This window comes from Phyllopteryx taeniolatus, chromosome 14 (genome assembly GCF_024500385.1).
Source record: "Phyllopteryx taeniolatus isolate TA_2022b chromosome 14, UOR_Ptae_1.2, whole genome shotgun sequence".
Taxonomy (NCBI): domain Eukaryota; kingdom Metazoa; phylum Chordata; class Actinopteri; order Syngnathiformes; family Syngnathidae; genus Phyllopteryx; species Phyllopteryx taeniolatus.
The window spans coordinates 3,367,286-3,385,858 of NC_084515.1; the positions used below are offsets into that span (position 1 = coordinate 3,367,286).

At 40.9% G+C, this 18,573-nt stretch overlaps 1 protein-coding gene across 6 annotated transcripts in view; it reads left to right on the forward strand.

The window, feature by feature from the left end:
- LOC133489561 (TSC22 domain family protein 2-like) overlaps positions 1-13,071 on the forward strand; it is a 44,049-nt gene extending 30,978 nt beyond the window's left edge. For 2 of the 6 annotated variants that reach the window (XR_009791965.1, XR_009791967.1), the window contains 2 exons: positions 7,397-7,448; positions 11,192-11,280. Coding sequence is in view for 2 of the 6 variants with exons in the window: in XM_061798778.1 (XP_061654762.1) it covers positions 7,397-7,448; positions 11,192-11,542 (403 nt within the window). In the remaining 4 variants the exon portion in view is untranslated. Of the gene's footprint in view, positions 1-7,396; positions 7,449-11,191 lie in introns of all 6 variants that reach the window. The other 4 variants (XR_009791966.1, XR_009791968.1, XM_061798778.1 and 1 more) reach the window with 2 other exon arrangements.
- Positions 13,072-18,573: the final 5,502 nt, after the last annotated feature.

The window sequence follows — 18,573 nt, forward strand, 5'->3', positions numbered from 1 at the left end:
GTTAATATCCTCATTAGCAGTCTCTTATCCCAGTAGCCCCTTGCGGGTGCTTGACCTTAAATACGTGACCACTGTTTACTTTGTACACTGCTCCGACCCAGTGAGTTACACTGCGAGTTTTGTTTCGAAAGTCAGCCACTCAAACAAGCTCTTTGTTAGTTTGACATGAGATCTGGAGGCTTAAACAAGATCATGTGTGTCAGGAGACGCAGTCTTGCCAAGCTCTCTCTGACTTGCTCTCTCTGACTTTCTGTCTTTTGCTCTGCAAAACATGTCATTCACGCTGTTGCTTCAAATGTATTTGCCTTGTGCCAGCTATTCCTGGAAGTTCTACTCTCAGTTCCAGATGCTGTCCCAATATAGTTTTGACTTGATCACCATTCCTGCTTGTTTCAATGTTTCCTAATGTATTTTCAATCAAATATGTAATCATTTTAAAGACCATGAAACATTTCTGGCCTGTGTAGATCTTTTTGGGCCATTGAAGTTAGCCTTTTGTTAATTGGTCGAGCAGCTCTATCTATCAACTGCTGTGTACCGGTGCTGTGATTTACACCTCACCAAGCTGTTGTGTTATGTGGGGTTTATCATAAAATGTGGCAAAATAGAAACTCCTCATTGAGGGGAAAGTCATTTAACCTGTCAGAGGTTTTCATGCTGTTGCTGTGCTGAAGAAGAAAACAACCACAACAGTCAGTCAGTATATGTTGACTGTAGTTAAATGTCATCAGTCACTTAAGGTTAAAAATGTTTTTGGCATTTTTGCCAAGGAATAAACAACTTCAAAAGAATTGTTAATAGCCAGAGGAACTCTACAGCGCCTCCAAGAGGTCAAATTCTTCCACTCAGGTGGTCAGTTATAGCCTTATCCAATATTGACACACCATCTCATCACATCCTTTTTTGACGTCATAAAAGGTTCATCTCAGAGAATTAAGACACACAATTCAAAACGCCACAAATTGGCTAACATAACTAGCATTGATGTCGCACATTTTTAAGCAACTGATATTTGAACACAAGCGATGCTACATACAGTTGGGACGGAAAGTATTCAGACCCCCTTAAATTTTTCACTCTGTTATATTGCAGCCATGTGCTAAACTCATTTAAGCTCATTTCTTCCCCATTAATGTACACACAGCACCCCATATTGACAGAAAAAACGGAATTGTTGAATTTTTTTGCAGATCTATGAAAAAAGAAAAACTCAAATATCACACAGCCATAAGTATTCAGACCCTTTGCTGTGACACTCATATTTAACTCAGGTGCTGTCTGTTGCTTCTGATCATCCTTGAGATGGTTCTACACCTTCATTGGATTCCAGCTGTGTTTGATTCTACTGATTGGACTTGATTAGGAAAGCCACAGACCTGTCTATATAAGACCTTACAGCTCACAGTGCATGTCAGAGCAAATGAGAATCATGAGGTCAAAGGAACTGCCTGAAGAGCTCAGAGACAGAATTGTGGCAAGGCACAGATTTGGCCAAGCTTACAATTTTATTTTATTTTTTTGCTGCACTCAAGGTTCCTAAGAGCACAGTGGCCTCCATCATCATTCCCAAAAAGACTCATCATGGCTCATCAAAAGGGTGCTTCTACTAAATACTGAGCAAAGGGTTTGAATATGTATGGCTGTGTGATATTTCTATTTTTTTTTTTTATTTATTTTTTTTTTTTTTTATAAATTGCAAAAATGTCAACAATTAAAATTTTTTTCTGTCAATATGGGGTTCTGTGTGTACATTAATGAGGTAAAGGTAAACTTAAATGATTTTAGCAAATGGCTGCAATATAAGAGTGAAAAATTTAAGGGGGTCTGAATACTTTCCGTACCCACTGTATATAGACAGACAATACAGTGGACCCCTCTATTCGCGGAGGGCAGGGACCGGGCCGGATCGCTAATAGCAAAAATCCTTCGATAATTGACGGCCATTGTAATTGTTTAGATTATTTTTTTATTTATTTTTTTTTTTTTTTTTTTATTACTGTCCCCTCCAAACGTATTGGAACGGCAAGGTCAGTTCCTTTGTTTTTGTTGTATACTGAAGACATTTGAAGACACAAAAAATGGTCTTAGTTGGCCAAGTCAGTCACCGGACCTTAACCCAACAGAGCATGCATTTTACCTCCTGAAGAGGATACTGAAGGGAGAACCCCCCCCCCCCCAGAAACAAACAAGAACTGAAAGAGGCTTCAGTAAATGTCTGGCAAAGCATTTCAAATGAAGAAATGCTGTCATCGGGCAGGAGGCGGGGTAAACCCTGAACTGGTTGCCAGCCAATCGCAGGGCACATAGAAACAAACAATCATTTGCACTCACAGTCATGCCTACGGGCAATTTAGAGTCTCCAATTAATGCATGTTTTTGGGATGTGGGAGGAAACCGGAGTTCCCGGCGTAAAGCCACGCAGGCACGGGGAGAACATGCAAACTCCACACAGGCGGGGCCGAGGATTGAACCCCGGTCCTCAGAACTGTGAGGCTGACGCTCTAACCAGTCGGCCACAGTGCCGCCTAAATGTTATTCACTTTAAGTTAATTTGTCTGGTCCAATACTTTTGCTCACTTGAGGGTGGCTTCAAAGAAAAAAAAAAGTGCTCTGTCCTGAGTTGTTTAACACAACTAGATGTAAATACCATGAAATAAAACCTGGAATTCTGAACTTTTGTCTCATATTCATCTTTTTATCTGAAACCCAAATGTCTTCAGTATACAAAACAAAAACAAAGGAATTGACCTTAATGTTCCAATACCTTTGGAGGAGACTGTATTACTGCAGCTTATTGAGCACTTCTGACCGTTTTCTTTGTGTACCTACAGTATGCATTTATTATACTGCCCCCTGGTAGCCAAACCACGCAATGAATTAAAGCTTAAAAACTATGCACATTTTATTTAATTCTTTACATTCTGTTGAATTAGTCCATACCACAGAGGGATATATTTCTAGTTTAAATACGTTACAAAATGTTTTGTTAGTGTTTTTATTTCAATGAGGTAAGAGATTTGAAATATGTTAAATTCTAGTTTGTGTATCAGAATCAGAATCATCTTTATTTGCCAAGTATGTCCAAAAAAAACACAAGGAATTTGTCTCCGGTAGTTGGAGCCGCTCAAGTACGACAACAGACAGTCAATTGACAGAACACTTTTGAGATTTAAAGACATTGAGAAAAACAATCACTGAGCAATAAAGGGTTGCTAGTTATCTGGTAATGCTGGTACAATTTTTTTTTTGACTATTGTGCAAAAAGATGCAGAGTCCTCTAGCACTTAGAGCAGTTTGAATGACTAATCTTGCAATAGTCCGATGCAATGACCATTGTGCAAAGGGCGCCGAGACTTCAAGTATGTATGCAGTTTAAAGTGACTAGTAGCGTGATAATCTGGGACAATGTTGATTGTGCAAATGTTGCAGATACTCCTCAGTCAGTGTGCAAATGGGGCAGATGCTACTCTGGCCTGAGTGGCCAGTATTGGTCAACAACAGATATGCAAATAGTGCAGCGTGGTGAGACTACTACAGTGAGTGCACAAGTAGTATATAATTGGCCCGACAAAAATGTGACAACAAACTCAGACATCCTGTAACATTTGGTTATGTAACCATTTTGGGGAGGGGCTCTTAGGGGCTCCTATACTATCATTTATGTGAAATATGAGTGAGGCACTTCTGGCTCCGATAGTGTAAATTCCTGTATGTGATTTATGTGAGGTGTGTGTGTGTGTGTGTATGTTTATCTTTTGGTTGAGAGTCACTCAATGTCTCAGTCACCATACTTGCCTTTTTCATTGTGCAATGACTTAGCACACGTCATTGTCAGTCGTCTCCAATTAAGTCAGTCATATAGGACAAATGATGTGACACTTTGATGGGTGAACATTGTGTAGCCCCTTCAAGCACAGCCTCTTGACTACAGTCTAACAAAAGCCATGCTGACCTCACTCCCATAAAATGGAGGGCATTAAAGAACGGAACATCTTGTCCTGAAAGGGAGAAATAATTGGGTGTTTTAAAGTAATGGGCTGCTTTTTTATCAACCTCTGTGCGGACTGAATCCAAAATTATATTTTTATAAGCTTGACTTGATTTCTGGTGCTGGGATAAGACAGTTAAACTGGAGGAAAATGCTGCTCCCACGTAGGCCACATGGACCTTTTTATTAGCAGTGATTTCCAAGCACCTGCCATTCAGGTGTTCCGCGGGAGTTTATCCAATTTCACTTAGTTGGTGCCAACATGTACATTTATTGACTACAAGTAATGTATCTTTGTTCATGTATGCCACTTGAGGACAGGATGTAATGTACTATTAGCCTGTGTGTCATTCATAGAAAAGAATGTTTTATATTATACTAAACAGGCCTAGAATTCACACAAGGTCTTAATCAGTAAATTGATCATCATTATTTCAGTATACAATGTTCCCCCGCTATTTGCGGGTGATACGAGCTAAGCCCTGCCACGAATAGCGAAAATTCTTATTCTAATTTGCATTTATAATTTTCTATCGTTGCTACAAGATGGCGGCAAAGCTCGTTTATACAGTATTATACAGTGCAAGGCCTATCTAAATAAAGCTCCTAAACTCACTTCAATAAAGCTCTTTGGCAAAAAGATGCCAGAAAATGGCGGTGAAAGAAATAACTTTATATTTAACAGGGTTATGGCCTGAGCACAAAAACGGTAACAATAACGGAGAATAGGTTCTAAACAAATCTGCGAATAGCTGAATCAGCAAGTCTTGAAATGCGAATATGCAGGGGAACGCTATACTTGGTGACAATTTTGTTTGTTGGGATTTTTGCAGTGGGATTTTTCTAATGTAAAATATTTGCCTTGGCTTCATTAAGGTTGGGGGGAAAACTACTGTATCAGACATCATCATCAGTAGACCGTTGAAGTCTGAATCTACTGTCATGAGTGACACTGTGTGTATGTTTGTGCTGAGGCTGAGTTGTCACAGCAGTGCCGTACAGTACAGGAAAAAAATAGTAGGCTTACCTTTGCAATCATTTGAAAAACATTAGGAAGAAGTAATCAGTGTAAATTACGCTTAAAATCACAGTAAGTTACAGTGATTTTAACCGTCACTTTACTAATGTTGGCCTGATATTTTTTGGAAGAAATAGGATGTTCATAGTTACAGAAACAAATTATAAAAAAATTTTTTTAACCTGTTTAAAAATCTAACAAATCGTCCTGACACATTTGCAGTGTCTCTGATACTCTGCCACACTGCAATACTATGGTTGCAGTTACAAGTAAATGACACCCACCTTAGTGCAAAACTTAAAAAATAAAATAAAATATCTGTTTCAGTGATGTCAGAGATATAGAGCCGGAGGTGACCGGATATTAGGCAGAGGCAGTCCCCTCCATATTTTATGTGCAGGAAAAACACGGGGTTTACTACAATATCAATGTTGGATTGGCTTGTGTCAACTAATAGAAATATCCATATTTACTATCATCTTTATGACCAGTAGAGGGTAGTCAAGTTTCATTCATCAGCAGTCAAGACATTTTCAAATGGGAAAAAAAGGCATCTTTTATCGTGTGAAATTAAAAAACAAAACAAAAAACACCAACAGCAAGTTCTGTCAAGTTAGAATCTACATTTAACTTGATGTTCAGTTGAGCCGTAAAGTATTCATATTTTGGCAAATTAAAGTGGATTTTTATTTGATGAATGGTTATATTTCTGGCTGAAAATGACAAGGAAGTGGCAAAAGACTTGTCAGAGAGATTAATTTTTATTTTTTCAGTCTTAACTATTAATGTTTAAACTGCGTAATGTTACAGTGACTGCCTATAATTATATATTATGCCAATAACCTTTTGGAATAAAACCTGTCTCATTTGTGATTAACCCTATGGCCTACTGTATTGTATATAATGTTGTTCACGATGCGGACACTTGGTGAGTTAAGTATTTTTTTAGGTGGTACTTGGGGTAAAAAAAAGTTACTACAAAACAACGAACTCACTATATACAGTGGGTATGGAAAGTATTCAGACCCCCTTAAATTTTTCCCTCTGTTATATTGCAGCCATTTGTTAAAATCAATCATTTTTTCCCTCATAAAGTACACACAGCACCCCATATTGACAGAAAAAAACAGAATTGTTGAAATGTTTGCAGATTTAAAAAAAAAAAAACAAAAAAAAAACTGAAATATCCCACAGCCATAAGTATTCAAACCCTTTCCTCAGTATTTAGTAGAAGCACCCTTTTGAGCTAATACAGCCATGAGTCTTTTTGGGAATGGTGATGGAGGCCACTGTGCTCTTAGGAACCTTAAGTGCAGCAAAAAAAAAATTGTAAGCTTGGCCAGATCTGTGCCTTGCCACAATTCTGTTTCTGAGCTCTTCAGGCAGTTCCTTTGACCTCATGATTCTCATTTGCTCTGACATGCACTGTGAGCTGTAAGGTCTTATATAGACGTGTGTGGCTTTCCTAATCAAGTCCAATCAGTAGAATCAAACACAGCTGGAATCCAATGAAGGTGTAGAACCATCTCAAGGATGATCAGAAGAAATGGACAGCACCGGAGTTAAATATGAGTGTCACAGCAAAGGGTCTGAATACTTATGGCTGTGTGATATTTCAGTTTTTCTTTTTTTTTTTAAACTGCAAAAATTTCAACAATTCAGTTTTTTTCTGTCAATATGGAATGCTGTATATACATTATTGAGGGGGAAAAAAAACTTAAATGATTTTACCAAATGGTTGCAATATAACCGAGTGAAAATTTTAAGGGGGTCTGAATACTTTCCGTACCTACTGTCGTGACTAGGGAGCGATTTCAAACACAGCCAATCTCTCTCACTCTCTCTAGTGGTGGGTTCATGTTTCTTTATTCTAAATGCGGTCACAGTTACACCCACTAAATGCCTCCCGTCCGCCACCGTGGCCCTCTTTTTCTCAACTGCCCACCAAGCGGTCGGTGCTGGCAGACAAAAGCATGCTGTGTAGATTTTCCTACAAGGTTCCATGCTGTCCCGCTGGTCCGGCCCAGGGTGGGACAAGCCTGGTGCTGTCCCGTCGCCCATCCAGCAGGTAATCATTGGCTGCACGACTGCAAACCTGATGGCTTCAAAGGCTCTGAGTATTAAAATTGCTTCAAACCTTTTGGATTTATATCTCAGGATGTGTTGGATTGGTGTGGCTCCCACCACGAACTGGGAATGTGCATTATTTGTATGAATCTAGACCCAAGTATCTGACCCACATTTGATGAGTTGTATCTTACCCAAATGAGTAATGATTGTTTGTGGAAGTTGTTGAAATCCCCAAATTATGTTTCCTTCATCATTTGTCTCTGTCATTTGTACTGTCCATCAATGCTGACCTGTGTTTTTTTATTCTTTCTTTGTTACAGTGCCTCTGGAACCAATATTGTTGCCATTGATAATAAAATAGAGCAGGCCATGGTGAGTACTTGCTTCAAATTTAAAATGTTGCGCATGTCAGCGCAACTCCAGCAGAGATAATAGTGGCATAATAGTGGTAATAATTGATAAGATATCTGACATCAACTATGGGAAGTTGAGCTAAATAAAATATATTGTGACCCCTTCTCAGGATGGCATATGACACTGGCATCCAAAGAGTGGTTCAGAACATTTAGAGAGAGCTTCACATATTCAACTACAAATAAACATTTAAAAATAACTTTCATTCATCTTCCATTCCGCTTATCCTCACTAGGGTCGCGGGCGCGCTGGAGCCTATCCCAGCTATCATCGGGCGAGAGGCGGGGTACACCCTGAACTGGTTGCCAGCCAATCGCAGGGCACATATAAACAAAGTACCATTTGCGCTCACATTCACACCTACGGTAAATTTAGAGTTTCCAATTAAACCTACCTTGAATGTTTTTGGGATGTGGAAGGAAACCGGAGCACCCGGAGGAAACTCACGCAGGCACGGGGAGAACATGCAAACTCCACACAGGTGGTGCCGGGATTCGAACCCCGGTCCTCAGAACTGTGAGGCAGATGTGCTAAACAGTCGTGCCACCTTAAAAATAACTTGATATATACTATTCAATTTATTCAAAATTTTCCCTGTCACTGATGAAGGAAATTTAGACCCATCTTTACTATCCAGATGTGAATCCGTTTAACTGGACACAACCTGAATTCTTACTGATGATGTAACTTTAAGATGCTGGTTCACAAACTGTGACTCCTCGACCCCTGAGATTCCTCAAAAAATATTTACAATAAATTATGTTGTCCATCCATCCATTTTTCCTTTGCGGTTATCATCATATTGGGGGGGGGGGGTGGAAGAACCTCATACCCGTATATGGGGACCACCGCGCCAGTGAAACAAACTATACTAAACCAATTAAGCCTCCCTAATTTACTGTAGATTTGGGTCAATTCAAAACTCTATGATTGTGACATATCACATAAATCTGACATGCCTGTGTGAATGTCTTTTCTTTTTTTATTTTTATTTTTTTAAAGTCGTTGCACGTTCTCAACAGGTGTAACCCACCCCCCTTCCACAAATAGGAACACGATTTGACTTTGTAACGTTACTTTTAGGCAGTCTAGACTAACGATTGTTCTGCAGTACCCCTCTGTCTATCCCCCAAAACTGTTTTCTCTTCGGCTGCATTTTCAATAAACACCAGAATGATTTAAAAAGCGGCACGGTGGCCGACTGGTTAGAGCGTCAGCCTCACAGTTCTGAGGTGCGGGGTTCAATCCCCGTCCCCGCCTGTGTGGAGTTTGCATGTTCTCCCCGTGCCTGCGTGGGTTTTCTCCGGGCACTCCGGTTTCCTCCCACATCCCAAAAAACATGCATGAATTGGAGACTCTAAATTGCCCGTAGGCATGACTGTGAGTGCGAATGGTTGTTTGTTTCTATGTGCCCTGCGATTGGCTGGCAACCAGTTCAGGGTGTACCCCGCCTCCTGCCCGATGATAGCTGGGATAGGCTCCAGCACGCCCGCGACCCTAGTGAGGAGAAGCGGCTCAGAAAATGGATGGATGGATGGATGATTTAAAAAATAAAATAAATACAAAACAATAAATTGAGCAGAGGAAGTATTTAAAACTCCCCTGTTGCACAGCAAAACTGTTCCAGCAAAAAAGACATACAGATCCACCATTCTGCATGGCCATGTAGCTGAACAGGACAAGTAAAGAACAAAAGGTGTATTAGTACAGAAAGTCCTATGTTTTTGAGAATACAAGGCACATTTTTAATATAATGCCCCTTTTTGTTTTGTCTTTTAAGAAAAATACTTAGTGTAATATTTTGGGGGAAAAAATGGCATTTCCAGCTCTCTCTCTCTTTCTTTTGTCATTTAGAGTTGTACAAGTGAGTAAGGTGATCTCGGCAAAGTATTACATACATCGGTAAGGTTTCCAAAATGCAGATAAATTGCTCAGTTTGCCCCGTAGACATGGGCACCATGCAATGTTCAGCGCAATCTGGTAAAGCGCAAACTACTTACGCATTCGGCAAATCCAGTAAAAGCACTTCCATCTCGTTCGGGAGAATGAGGAAGGTGACTGTTTCAAAGCACCCATAGGAACTTCAAACGTCTACAATGTCTATTTTTAAACACAAGATGTCACGGTCCACAGTCACCAAAGATGACAATGGACGGTGTTTGGGCTTCGTTCATGTTTACATGCATGATATCATATTTCTATAAATAAATAATATACATTAGGGCTGCACGATATTATATATATTAGTGAGCTTCAGATGCACTGCTGCTAGAGTGAAGTGAGAAAAAAACGGAAAAATTAAGGTAATTTAATAAATACCCTTGCATCTGGGCAAGGAGACCCCGATGCGCTTTCAGCTGTTTATTAAACAGGAAAAACAGACAAATACAAAATGAGCGCTTGCAAGGAGCCACAGTAATGCTACGTTCACACGGGATGCGAAGCGAACTTTCGCCTCACATTACTTGCACAACTTTAATCATGGGAGCTATTTATACACACTGAATGCTCATTCGCTTCATTTGCACCACATTGATAAGCTCCTCCCACTTCTGTGCCCTTCAGTGGTTCGGAGCACGCCGACAACAGTGCACTGTGAGCGGCCACGCAAGAGTGACTTTTCCCCTCCCCCTGCTTCATGCTTCTCCGCTTGTAGCCCCGCTGCCCCGCAACTCTAGCAGCCAGTAACGTTGCGCAGTAAGCGGCCACGATGTCCAGCAGTACGCCCTGTCCCTCGGCTAGCCCTCAGCTCACCTTTTTCCAAGCCAATTGGCTATCGCAATGTGATTTGTGGGGTGAAGTTCAAATTCCTGAACCGGAGTGAATGGGCGAATAAGTGAATTTTCACATGCTCATCCCACTCGCGTAACGTCATACGTGTCACCTGGCACTGATACACGCCTATTTACGTGTTTGCATTGACTTAATATCTAATCACGTCGCATGAAAATGGTTCAGAATATGTCCGGTCTGAACGTAGCATAAGCCAAAACGCATAACCAGATGCTCACACTCAGACGAACTGGCCACTTCGACTCCAACTTCTGATGTCACATTAAAGTCCATGCCTCTTGAAGGCACTTGCTGTGACTTTCAGCTTGTCCCAATGTACAGTAATTACACTTAATAAAAACAGCTTGTTTCTTTACAGTCTCAGTTTGGTTTTATGTTTTTATAAAATACAGTGCAATTTTTTCTTTATTAAAAATGTAACCGAAAAATATCTGGGTAGATTATCATTAATCCAGGTCATGGTAATCAGCAAAGGTTAAAATGAGGCAATTGGGCTTTTTTTTGTGAACATGTTTCAACTTCAATCCAAAAGGCTTTCCGTTTTACATTTTGTGGCTCTGGTGTGTGTGTCCCCTGAAGGCATTAACAATAGGGTTATTGTTGCCAGGCGTGACTGAAGAATGACCATTTTGCATACCAACTGGTCGTTCACCTCCCTGGTGGCAAAACAGCTCTGCACGTGGAATGAGACAACCTTTGTGGGAGAGATGTCAGGATGTTGTTTTCAACAAAGAAGAAGAATCCAGTTGCCTCGTTTTTTTGGCGCGGGGACAGATTATTGACATTTCAGTTCATTTCAATGGGGATTTTTGATTTGATATTGAGTTCCAAACTTGGTCATGGAAAGAATTAACCTCGTGTCAAGGTATCACTATATCAGACGCACTGTCTCTTCTTTTTGCCGTCAGGACCTGGTGAAAAGCCATCTGATGTACGCTGTACGTGAGGAAGTGGAGGTCTTAAAGGAGCAGATCAAAGAGCTCTTCGAGAGGAACTCTGTGCTGGAGCGAGAGAACGCTGTGTTGAAATCTCTGGCAAACAGCGAGCAGCTCTCGCAGCTTCCTGCCCAGTCGGCGGGTGGGTCGGCAGGCCCGACACCGCCACTCCCTCAACCCTCACAGCCCCCCCAGCAGCTGGCGGCTGGGCTCCCGCCTGAAGTGCAGCCTCTGCTCCAGCAGCAGCAGCAACACCCGAAGGCCCCACAGACTCATCCTCAGCTCGACGCAAGCCAACAGCAACCCAACGTCACCTCAGCTTGAAAAACATCGCTACGGGTGCAGACAACCACAAGATACATTACAATTATAGTCAACCCCCGCAATTCACGTGGGATAGGGACGGAGTCCTGACGCCAATGGTGGTGCCAACTCAAAACTTGTCTCATTTCAAACACATCTTATATTATTGCCCTGAAAAATAAATGGCTTACAGATTAATTGACTTATTCAAAATGCACTGGAGGTAATAATGATAACTTTATTATACAGCACCTCTAAAAACGTGTTGAACTGGAGAGCTTACATGAAACGGAATGATACCCACAATCACGAGCACAAATACCAAGGTGTACTAGAAAATACGAAGCGACCCATAAAAAACGCATTGGAAACAGTGAGACGAGACGAAACGTTAGCGCAAACAAGACTACCTGCGAACAATCCAAGCTAAACTCAACTCCTCTCCTGGCATACAAAGACCAGTCAAGATGTCTTACTTCAAAATACACTACTCTCAAAAAGTTTGAGATATTGAGCTCTAACAAGGAGCCGAATGGCACAGTCCACAACAGGTGTTTGATACATGAACATTTCCAAGTTCGTACACTTCTATGTCTTTCTGTGACTTTTCCAGACTCTCTGTTGCAACCTGTTGATGACACTGTAGCAAGGCTTCAGACAGGATGTCCTCAGAGGGAGGTGGCCGCTGAGCTTGGAGTGTGACTGGGGGAGTCACAGAAAGGAACAGAAGACGACGTCCTTGGAAATTGTCATGCATCAAACACCGTCGGACATGTGCATTCAGGAGTTTAGAGGTCAAACTAAGTTAATCTGTAAAGGTTATAGTGCATTTTAGGCTCATCGTGAAATTTCACTTGAAAGCCCAATATCCCTAACTTTTTGTGAATAGTGTACTTTCTCGACACCAATTACTGCTTTCCTATTAGCCAGGGCTTTGGCGTAATCTTGGGGCATTACGAAAAGAGCACAAAAATACACCGAGATCCACAGAAAGGTGGGGGTTCACTGTAGTGTCTGTGAAATTTACAGGAAAAAAAGTTTCAAGAAACTTGTCCTCTTAGCCACCAGCTTGACCACAAAGTGCAGTGCTTTTGTGTGTGTGTGTGTGTGTGTGTGTGTGTGAGAGAGACTGATCTTTGAATGTATGTGTGTCTGTACTGTGGGCCTTTCCAGTGTTAATGCAATCATTAGGAGACAGAATTTTGTCAGAGATGGAGAACTCAAGAGTGGCTGTGTGGGTGTCCAAGACTGATCTGAGACCTGCCCAAGTCTGTAAAGGAGAGGATAAAGGGAGGGGTTTTGCCTCACATTAAGGGACAAACGATTGTTTAAAAGAAGCATTATTTTTTTATGATCATTGTAGGTAAAGAGGGGTTGGGGGTGCATTTTAGCCTTGCTGAATCCTTGTAAAGAAAGAAATGTCTTCTGGAGTGCCACCTCTGCCGTTACTTGTACATCAACCCTTGCATCAGTCTTTTTGACGTCTGCTGTCAAGTGTTTTATTTATTACAGGGGCTGCTGTATTCATAAATGAATTGAATGAAACTATAGCCCTCTTGTTTTTATTAAGTGTTTTAAAAAAAAAAAAAGAACTTGGCCAAACCTCCGGGGGGGGGGGGGGGTCAATGCTTTACATTAGGGGTTCTCAAACTGGAGTCTGGAGACACCCAGGTTTCTGCGAAACATTTTGCACAATTATGTTGTATCATTTTTTGTTTTAAATACAAAACTAAATTTTTAGCAAACGGTATTTTTTTAAGTTAAAAATAACTTGGGCAATTTTGCTATTTGGCTAACAATATGGGGAACGACGTCCAATAAAACAAACATAACAAACCAGTGACTCCAACCTACCCTAGCTTTGGGCTAATTAAAAGCTCTGATATGATCATGACGTATCTCATAAATCTGATCCCCCCCCCCCAAAAAAAAAATTAACAAAACGTGTATTCCATGCATAGTCACATTTACTTCACGATCATGGGACAATTGAGCTGCAGATATGCTGCCCCAACATCTGCAGCTTACAGTTTGAGACATGAGAAAATTGAACTTTGTCACAGAATTAATTAAACTCATAAGGTACCACTGTTAAGTGTGTAATGTTAGAAGGTTGAAGTTGTATTTTTAAAATTCACTTCTTAAAATGTGACTTTCTTCCCTGGTTCAACTTTGATTTTAATATAATCATATTGCGGTGGATAGGGAACGAGCCAGACTGGGAATAGCGAAAACTTGGCAACATTTTGCAAAAAAAGGCCAAAGCACTTCCTCCCGGCTTGTGTGGTTGGTGAAGGGGACTGTGACCAAACGTCACCACAGAGCTACCAAACAAGACAATATCCAATATTTAGGCTCTTTAGTGTAGCATACACAGGAAGTCCGCTAACCTGCTTTCCAGGTTTGGTCACGTGACGTTCCGCATTTAGCGGATTGAAGCTCCCTTATAATTGCCTTGTAAAAACAAAACAAACAAAAAAAATGTGAATAAGCGGGGAATAGGTTGCACCCCAAAAAAAATCCATGAATACGTGAGGTTGTGAATGCTGCACTGCGAAAATGTGTGAGTCCACTGTATTTCTGACTTTTTAGCCTGACAAAACATTTGTTCTTGTGAACATATCTTTTTCTTGAAAATTACAGTTATTCTCATAATGTTACACATTTTTTTTCTTAATTTGTTTTTGGAAAATTAAACTTTTAATTCCTGTGGCATTTAGGGAAGTGCTGAGGCACAAATTTATGAAAAATCTCACGGCACACCACCAAACAAAAACAAAAGTCTAGTGGAAGGGCATTTAATTGTTCTTTCTGTCACTGGCATAGAAAATAAAAGATACAATATTTGAAGTAAATTTTTGGCCCGATTTAGTGAAATTGAATAATTTCCCGCAGCCTTATGACCTCACGGCACACTGGTTGCGAATCACTGATTTGGGGTACACATGGTAGTTATGTTTGATTGGCATTACGATTATTATCAGGGGGTCCTTGGAAAAAGTTTGAGAACCCTTGCTTTACATGTAGTAGTGAAAAGCCACATGGAATTCTGACAAATCTTAAACACTAACTCAAATTTCATGCTCCAATTTGTCTATTTCGAGTTAAGACTCTTTATGAATGTATGTTATTAAATCTGTTCTGGAGCCCTGTTGGCCAAAAGTGAATCGGTATCCCCCCGTGTAAAGCTGTGAAATCATTCAACCTACTTTGTAACCAAAGATGCAAAGCTGTATCAATTGATTACTTTTTCAAATGAACACATGTACACTACTTGGAAAAAGTTAGGGATATTTGGCTTTGGGGTGAAACCTCAGGATGAAGCAAAAATTTCATTTCTGTGACTTACAGTTTCTCTGTTGCAACCTGACAGACAAGGCAAGTTTCTCAAAACAGGATCTGCTCTGGACAAACAATGCGGTGGAAGGCTTGCTACTACCACCACTGATAAAAACACAGAACTGCTTGAGCAGGTGTTCCCGCAAAGCCATGAACATTTTCAAGGATGTCCACTTCTCTGCCATTCTGTGACTCTTCCTGTCTCTTTATCTCTTTGACAACCTGCTGAAGACATTGTTTTTTAAGCTTAGTGGATACTTCCCTCTGAAAGCATCTTGTCTTTGTAGAGGAAAGTGGCCACTGATCTTACTGTCATCAACATGTTGCAACAGAGACTGGATGAGAGAAAAGACATACAAGTGATGTCCTTGTCTCTTCCTTGTTATAGCAAGTTGTGCAAAAAGAACTCAACAGTCGGACAAAAAGTTTTGAAAAGGTCAACTTCAGTTCACCTGAGTAGGATCTAGTGCATTTTAGGTTCATCCTGGAATTTCATCCCAGTCCAATATTCTGAAACTTGTTGTGACTAGTGTATTTTTCTTTTCTTTTTTTTCCTCTTGTGACTCCATCACAAAATAGTTGTGTTGTCATTCAACATGTTCTGTCACCTTCATACCACTTTCTTACCTCATTTTTATTCATCACTCTGATTGGAAGACAGTCTGTGAACAGTGTAAGTGGGGAGAGGGGGGGAGATTTGGGGTTCTAAAAAAGGGGTTGAATCACGCAGCAGAGTTGGCGCCAGCAGTGAGGGGGGAAAAAAGGGAGTGATTACGGACGCTAGTCACAAAATGAAGTGAGCCATCTTTTGTTTGTTGAAATGGTGTTTGAATTTCATATGCCAATAGTTTTGTTACATTGCAAATTTTATTGTATTTAAATAAAAGAAATATTCAAATTCCATAAGTGCTTTTGTTGTTTTAGTAAACACTGATTAGTACCTTATTTAATATTTTGTGCTCAAAGGCAATATTTAATTTTTAAAATGGACAGATGGGGCAAAAAAAAGTTAAAACGTATATTAAAATTTTCCTTTTTATAATTTAATCTATAATTTGAATTATTTCAAATTAACCAAAAAGTTGGGATGTGTATTGTGAAGTGTCTTTTAGTGTTTAGAAAAGCGGTATATATATATTTGATGTCTTGTTATTATCAGGCACGTACACAGATAAACCCCAAGTGGTGATCAAGCACAAGCCCTTTCTAAAGTGCACTTTTGCATTTTATTGACATTTGCTTTTTGCAGCCCATTTATCCACCCCCACTGATGAATATTTTCTTGTGGGTTCCCATTGGCTTGAGCACCTGCCCTCTAAAATCTCGAGCCCGTGGCTGATTATCATTGCTTCATCCATTTTTTTGCTGTGACTTGTGAGACCAAATTTGAGGTATGAGCAAGTTTCAGAAACACCAAATGGCAGCAGTGAGCGCCCAGCATCACTTAATCACTTAATCTGAGATATGAGAAAATGGGGCACGGTGGCCGACTGGTTAGAGCGTCAGCCTCACAGTTCTGAGGACCCGGGTTCAATCCCCGGCCCCGCCTGTGTGGAGTTTGCATGTTCTCCCCGTGCCTGCATGGGTTTTCTCCGGGCACTCCGGTTTCCTCCCACATCCCAAAAACATGCATGAATTGGAGACTCTAAATTGCCCGTAGGCATGACTGTGAGTGCGAATGGTTGTTTGTTCCTATGTGCCCTGCAATTGGCTGGCAACCAGTTCAGGGTGTACCCCGCCTCCTGCCCGATGACAGCTGGGATAGGCTCCAGCACGCCCGCGACCCTAGTGAGGAGAAGCGGCTCAGAAAATGGATGGATGGATGGATGAGAAAATGGAAGCTCAATCACAGAATGAAATAAATGTAAATAAAGGTTCCACTGTATGGTCCAATTTCTTGAGAGAATAAATGTGGCTTTGGCACCCTGGATTGGTCACCAGTCAATCTCAGGGCACATAGACAAACAAGCATTCACAGGTCAATTGAAGACTAAAAGTTGGCCATACCATGCTTTTTTTTTTTTTTTTACCCCAAGAGAACAGCAGTGATTCATCCAGAAGGCCACACAGGAACTCAGGACAACTTCTAAAGAACTGCAGGCCTCCCTTGCCTCAGTTAAGGTCAGTATTCATGACACAAAAATAAGGTGAAAACCATTGCTGACCAAAAAGAACATAAAGGCTCATCTTACTTTTGCAAAAAAAAAAAAAAAAAATCTCAATGATTCCTAAGATTTTTGGGAGAATATTATATGGACTGAGGTGATGAAAGTTTAGCTTTTTGGAAGGTGTGTGTCTCATTGCATCTGGTGTAAATGTAGCACAGCGTTTCAGAAAAAGAACATTATACCAACAGTCACTCGTGGTGTGGTACTGTGATGGTCTTGGGCTGTTTGCTACTTCAGGACCTGGACAACTTGCTGTGATTGATGGAACCATGTATTCTGTTCTTTTAACAGACAATCCTGAAGGAGAATGTTCAGCCATCAGTTTGTGACCTCAAGCTGAAGCACACTTGGCTCCTGCAGCAGGATAACGATCCAAAACACACCAGCAAGTCAACTTCTGAATGGCTTAAAAAACAAAATAAGGGTTCTGGAGTGGCCTAGTCAAAGTCCAGACTTGAATCCGACTGAAATGCAGTGGCATAACCTTAAAAAGGCCGTTCATGCTCAAAACCCTGCATTTTGGCTGAATTCAAACAATTCTGCAAGGAAGAGTCAGCCACAATATCTTCATAGAGATGTGAAAGACTCATTGCCAGTTATGGAAAATCCTTGATTTCAGTCGTCGCTGCTGAGGATAGCCCAACCAGTTATTAGATTTAGGGGGCCATTACTTTTTTCCACACAGGGCCAGATAAGTGGGGAAACTGGGAGAGGCTCCAGCACGCCCGCAACCCGAGTGAGGATAAGCAGTACAGAAAATTGATGGATGGATTATGTTTAATCTTTATGTACAGTACTGGAGTTGATTTTGAAAGTGCTCTATAAATACAACCCCAATTCCAATGAAGTTGGGACATTGTGTTAAACATAAATAAAAACAGAAAGAATACAATGAGGCGGCACGGTGGCCGACTGGTTAGAGCGTCTACCTCACAGTTCTGAGGACCGGGGTTCAATCCCCGGCCCCGCCTGTGTGGAGTTTGCATGTTCTCCCCGTGCCTGCGTGGGTTTTCTCCGGGTACTCCGGTTTCCTCCCACATCCCAAAAACATGCATGGTAGGTTAATTGACAACTCTAAATTGCCCATAGGTGTGAATGTGAGTGCGAATGGTTGTTTGTTTGTATGTGCCCCGCAATTGGCTGGCAACCAGTTCAGGGTGTACCCCGCCTCCTGGCCATTGATAACTGGGATAGGCTCCAGCATGCCCGCGACCCTAGTGAGGAGAAGCGGCTCAGAAAATGGATGGATGGATGGAAGAATAAAATGATTTGCAAATCATATTCAACCTATATTTAATTGAATACACTACAAAGACAAGATATTTAACGTTCAGACTAATCAACTTTATTGTTTTTAGCAAATAATCATTAATTCAGAATTTTATGGCTGCAACACATTCCAAAAAAGCTGGGACAGGGTCATGTTTACCACGTTGTTACATAACCTTTTCTTTTAACAACATTCAATAAATGTTTGGGAACTGAGGACACCAATTGTTGAAGCTTTGTAGGTGGAATTCTTTCCCATTCTTGCTTGATGTACAG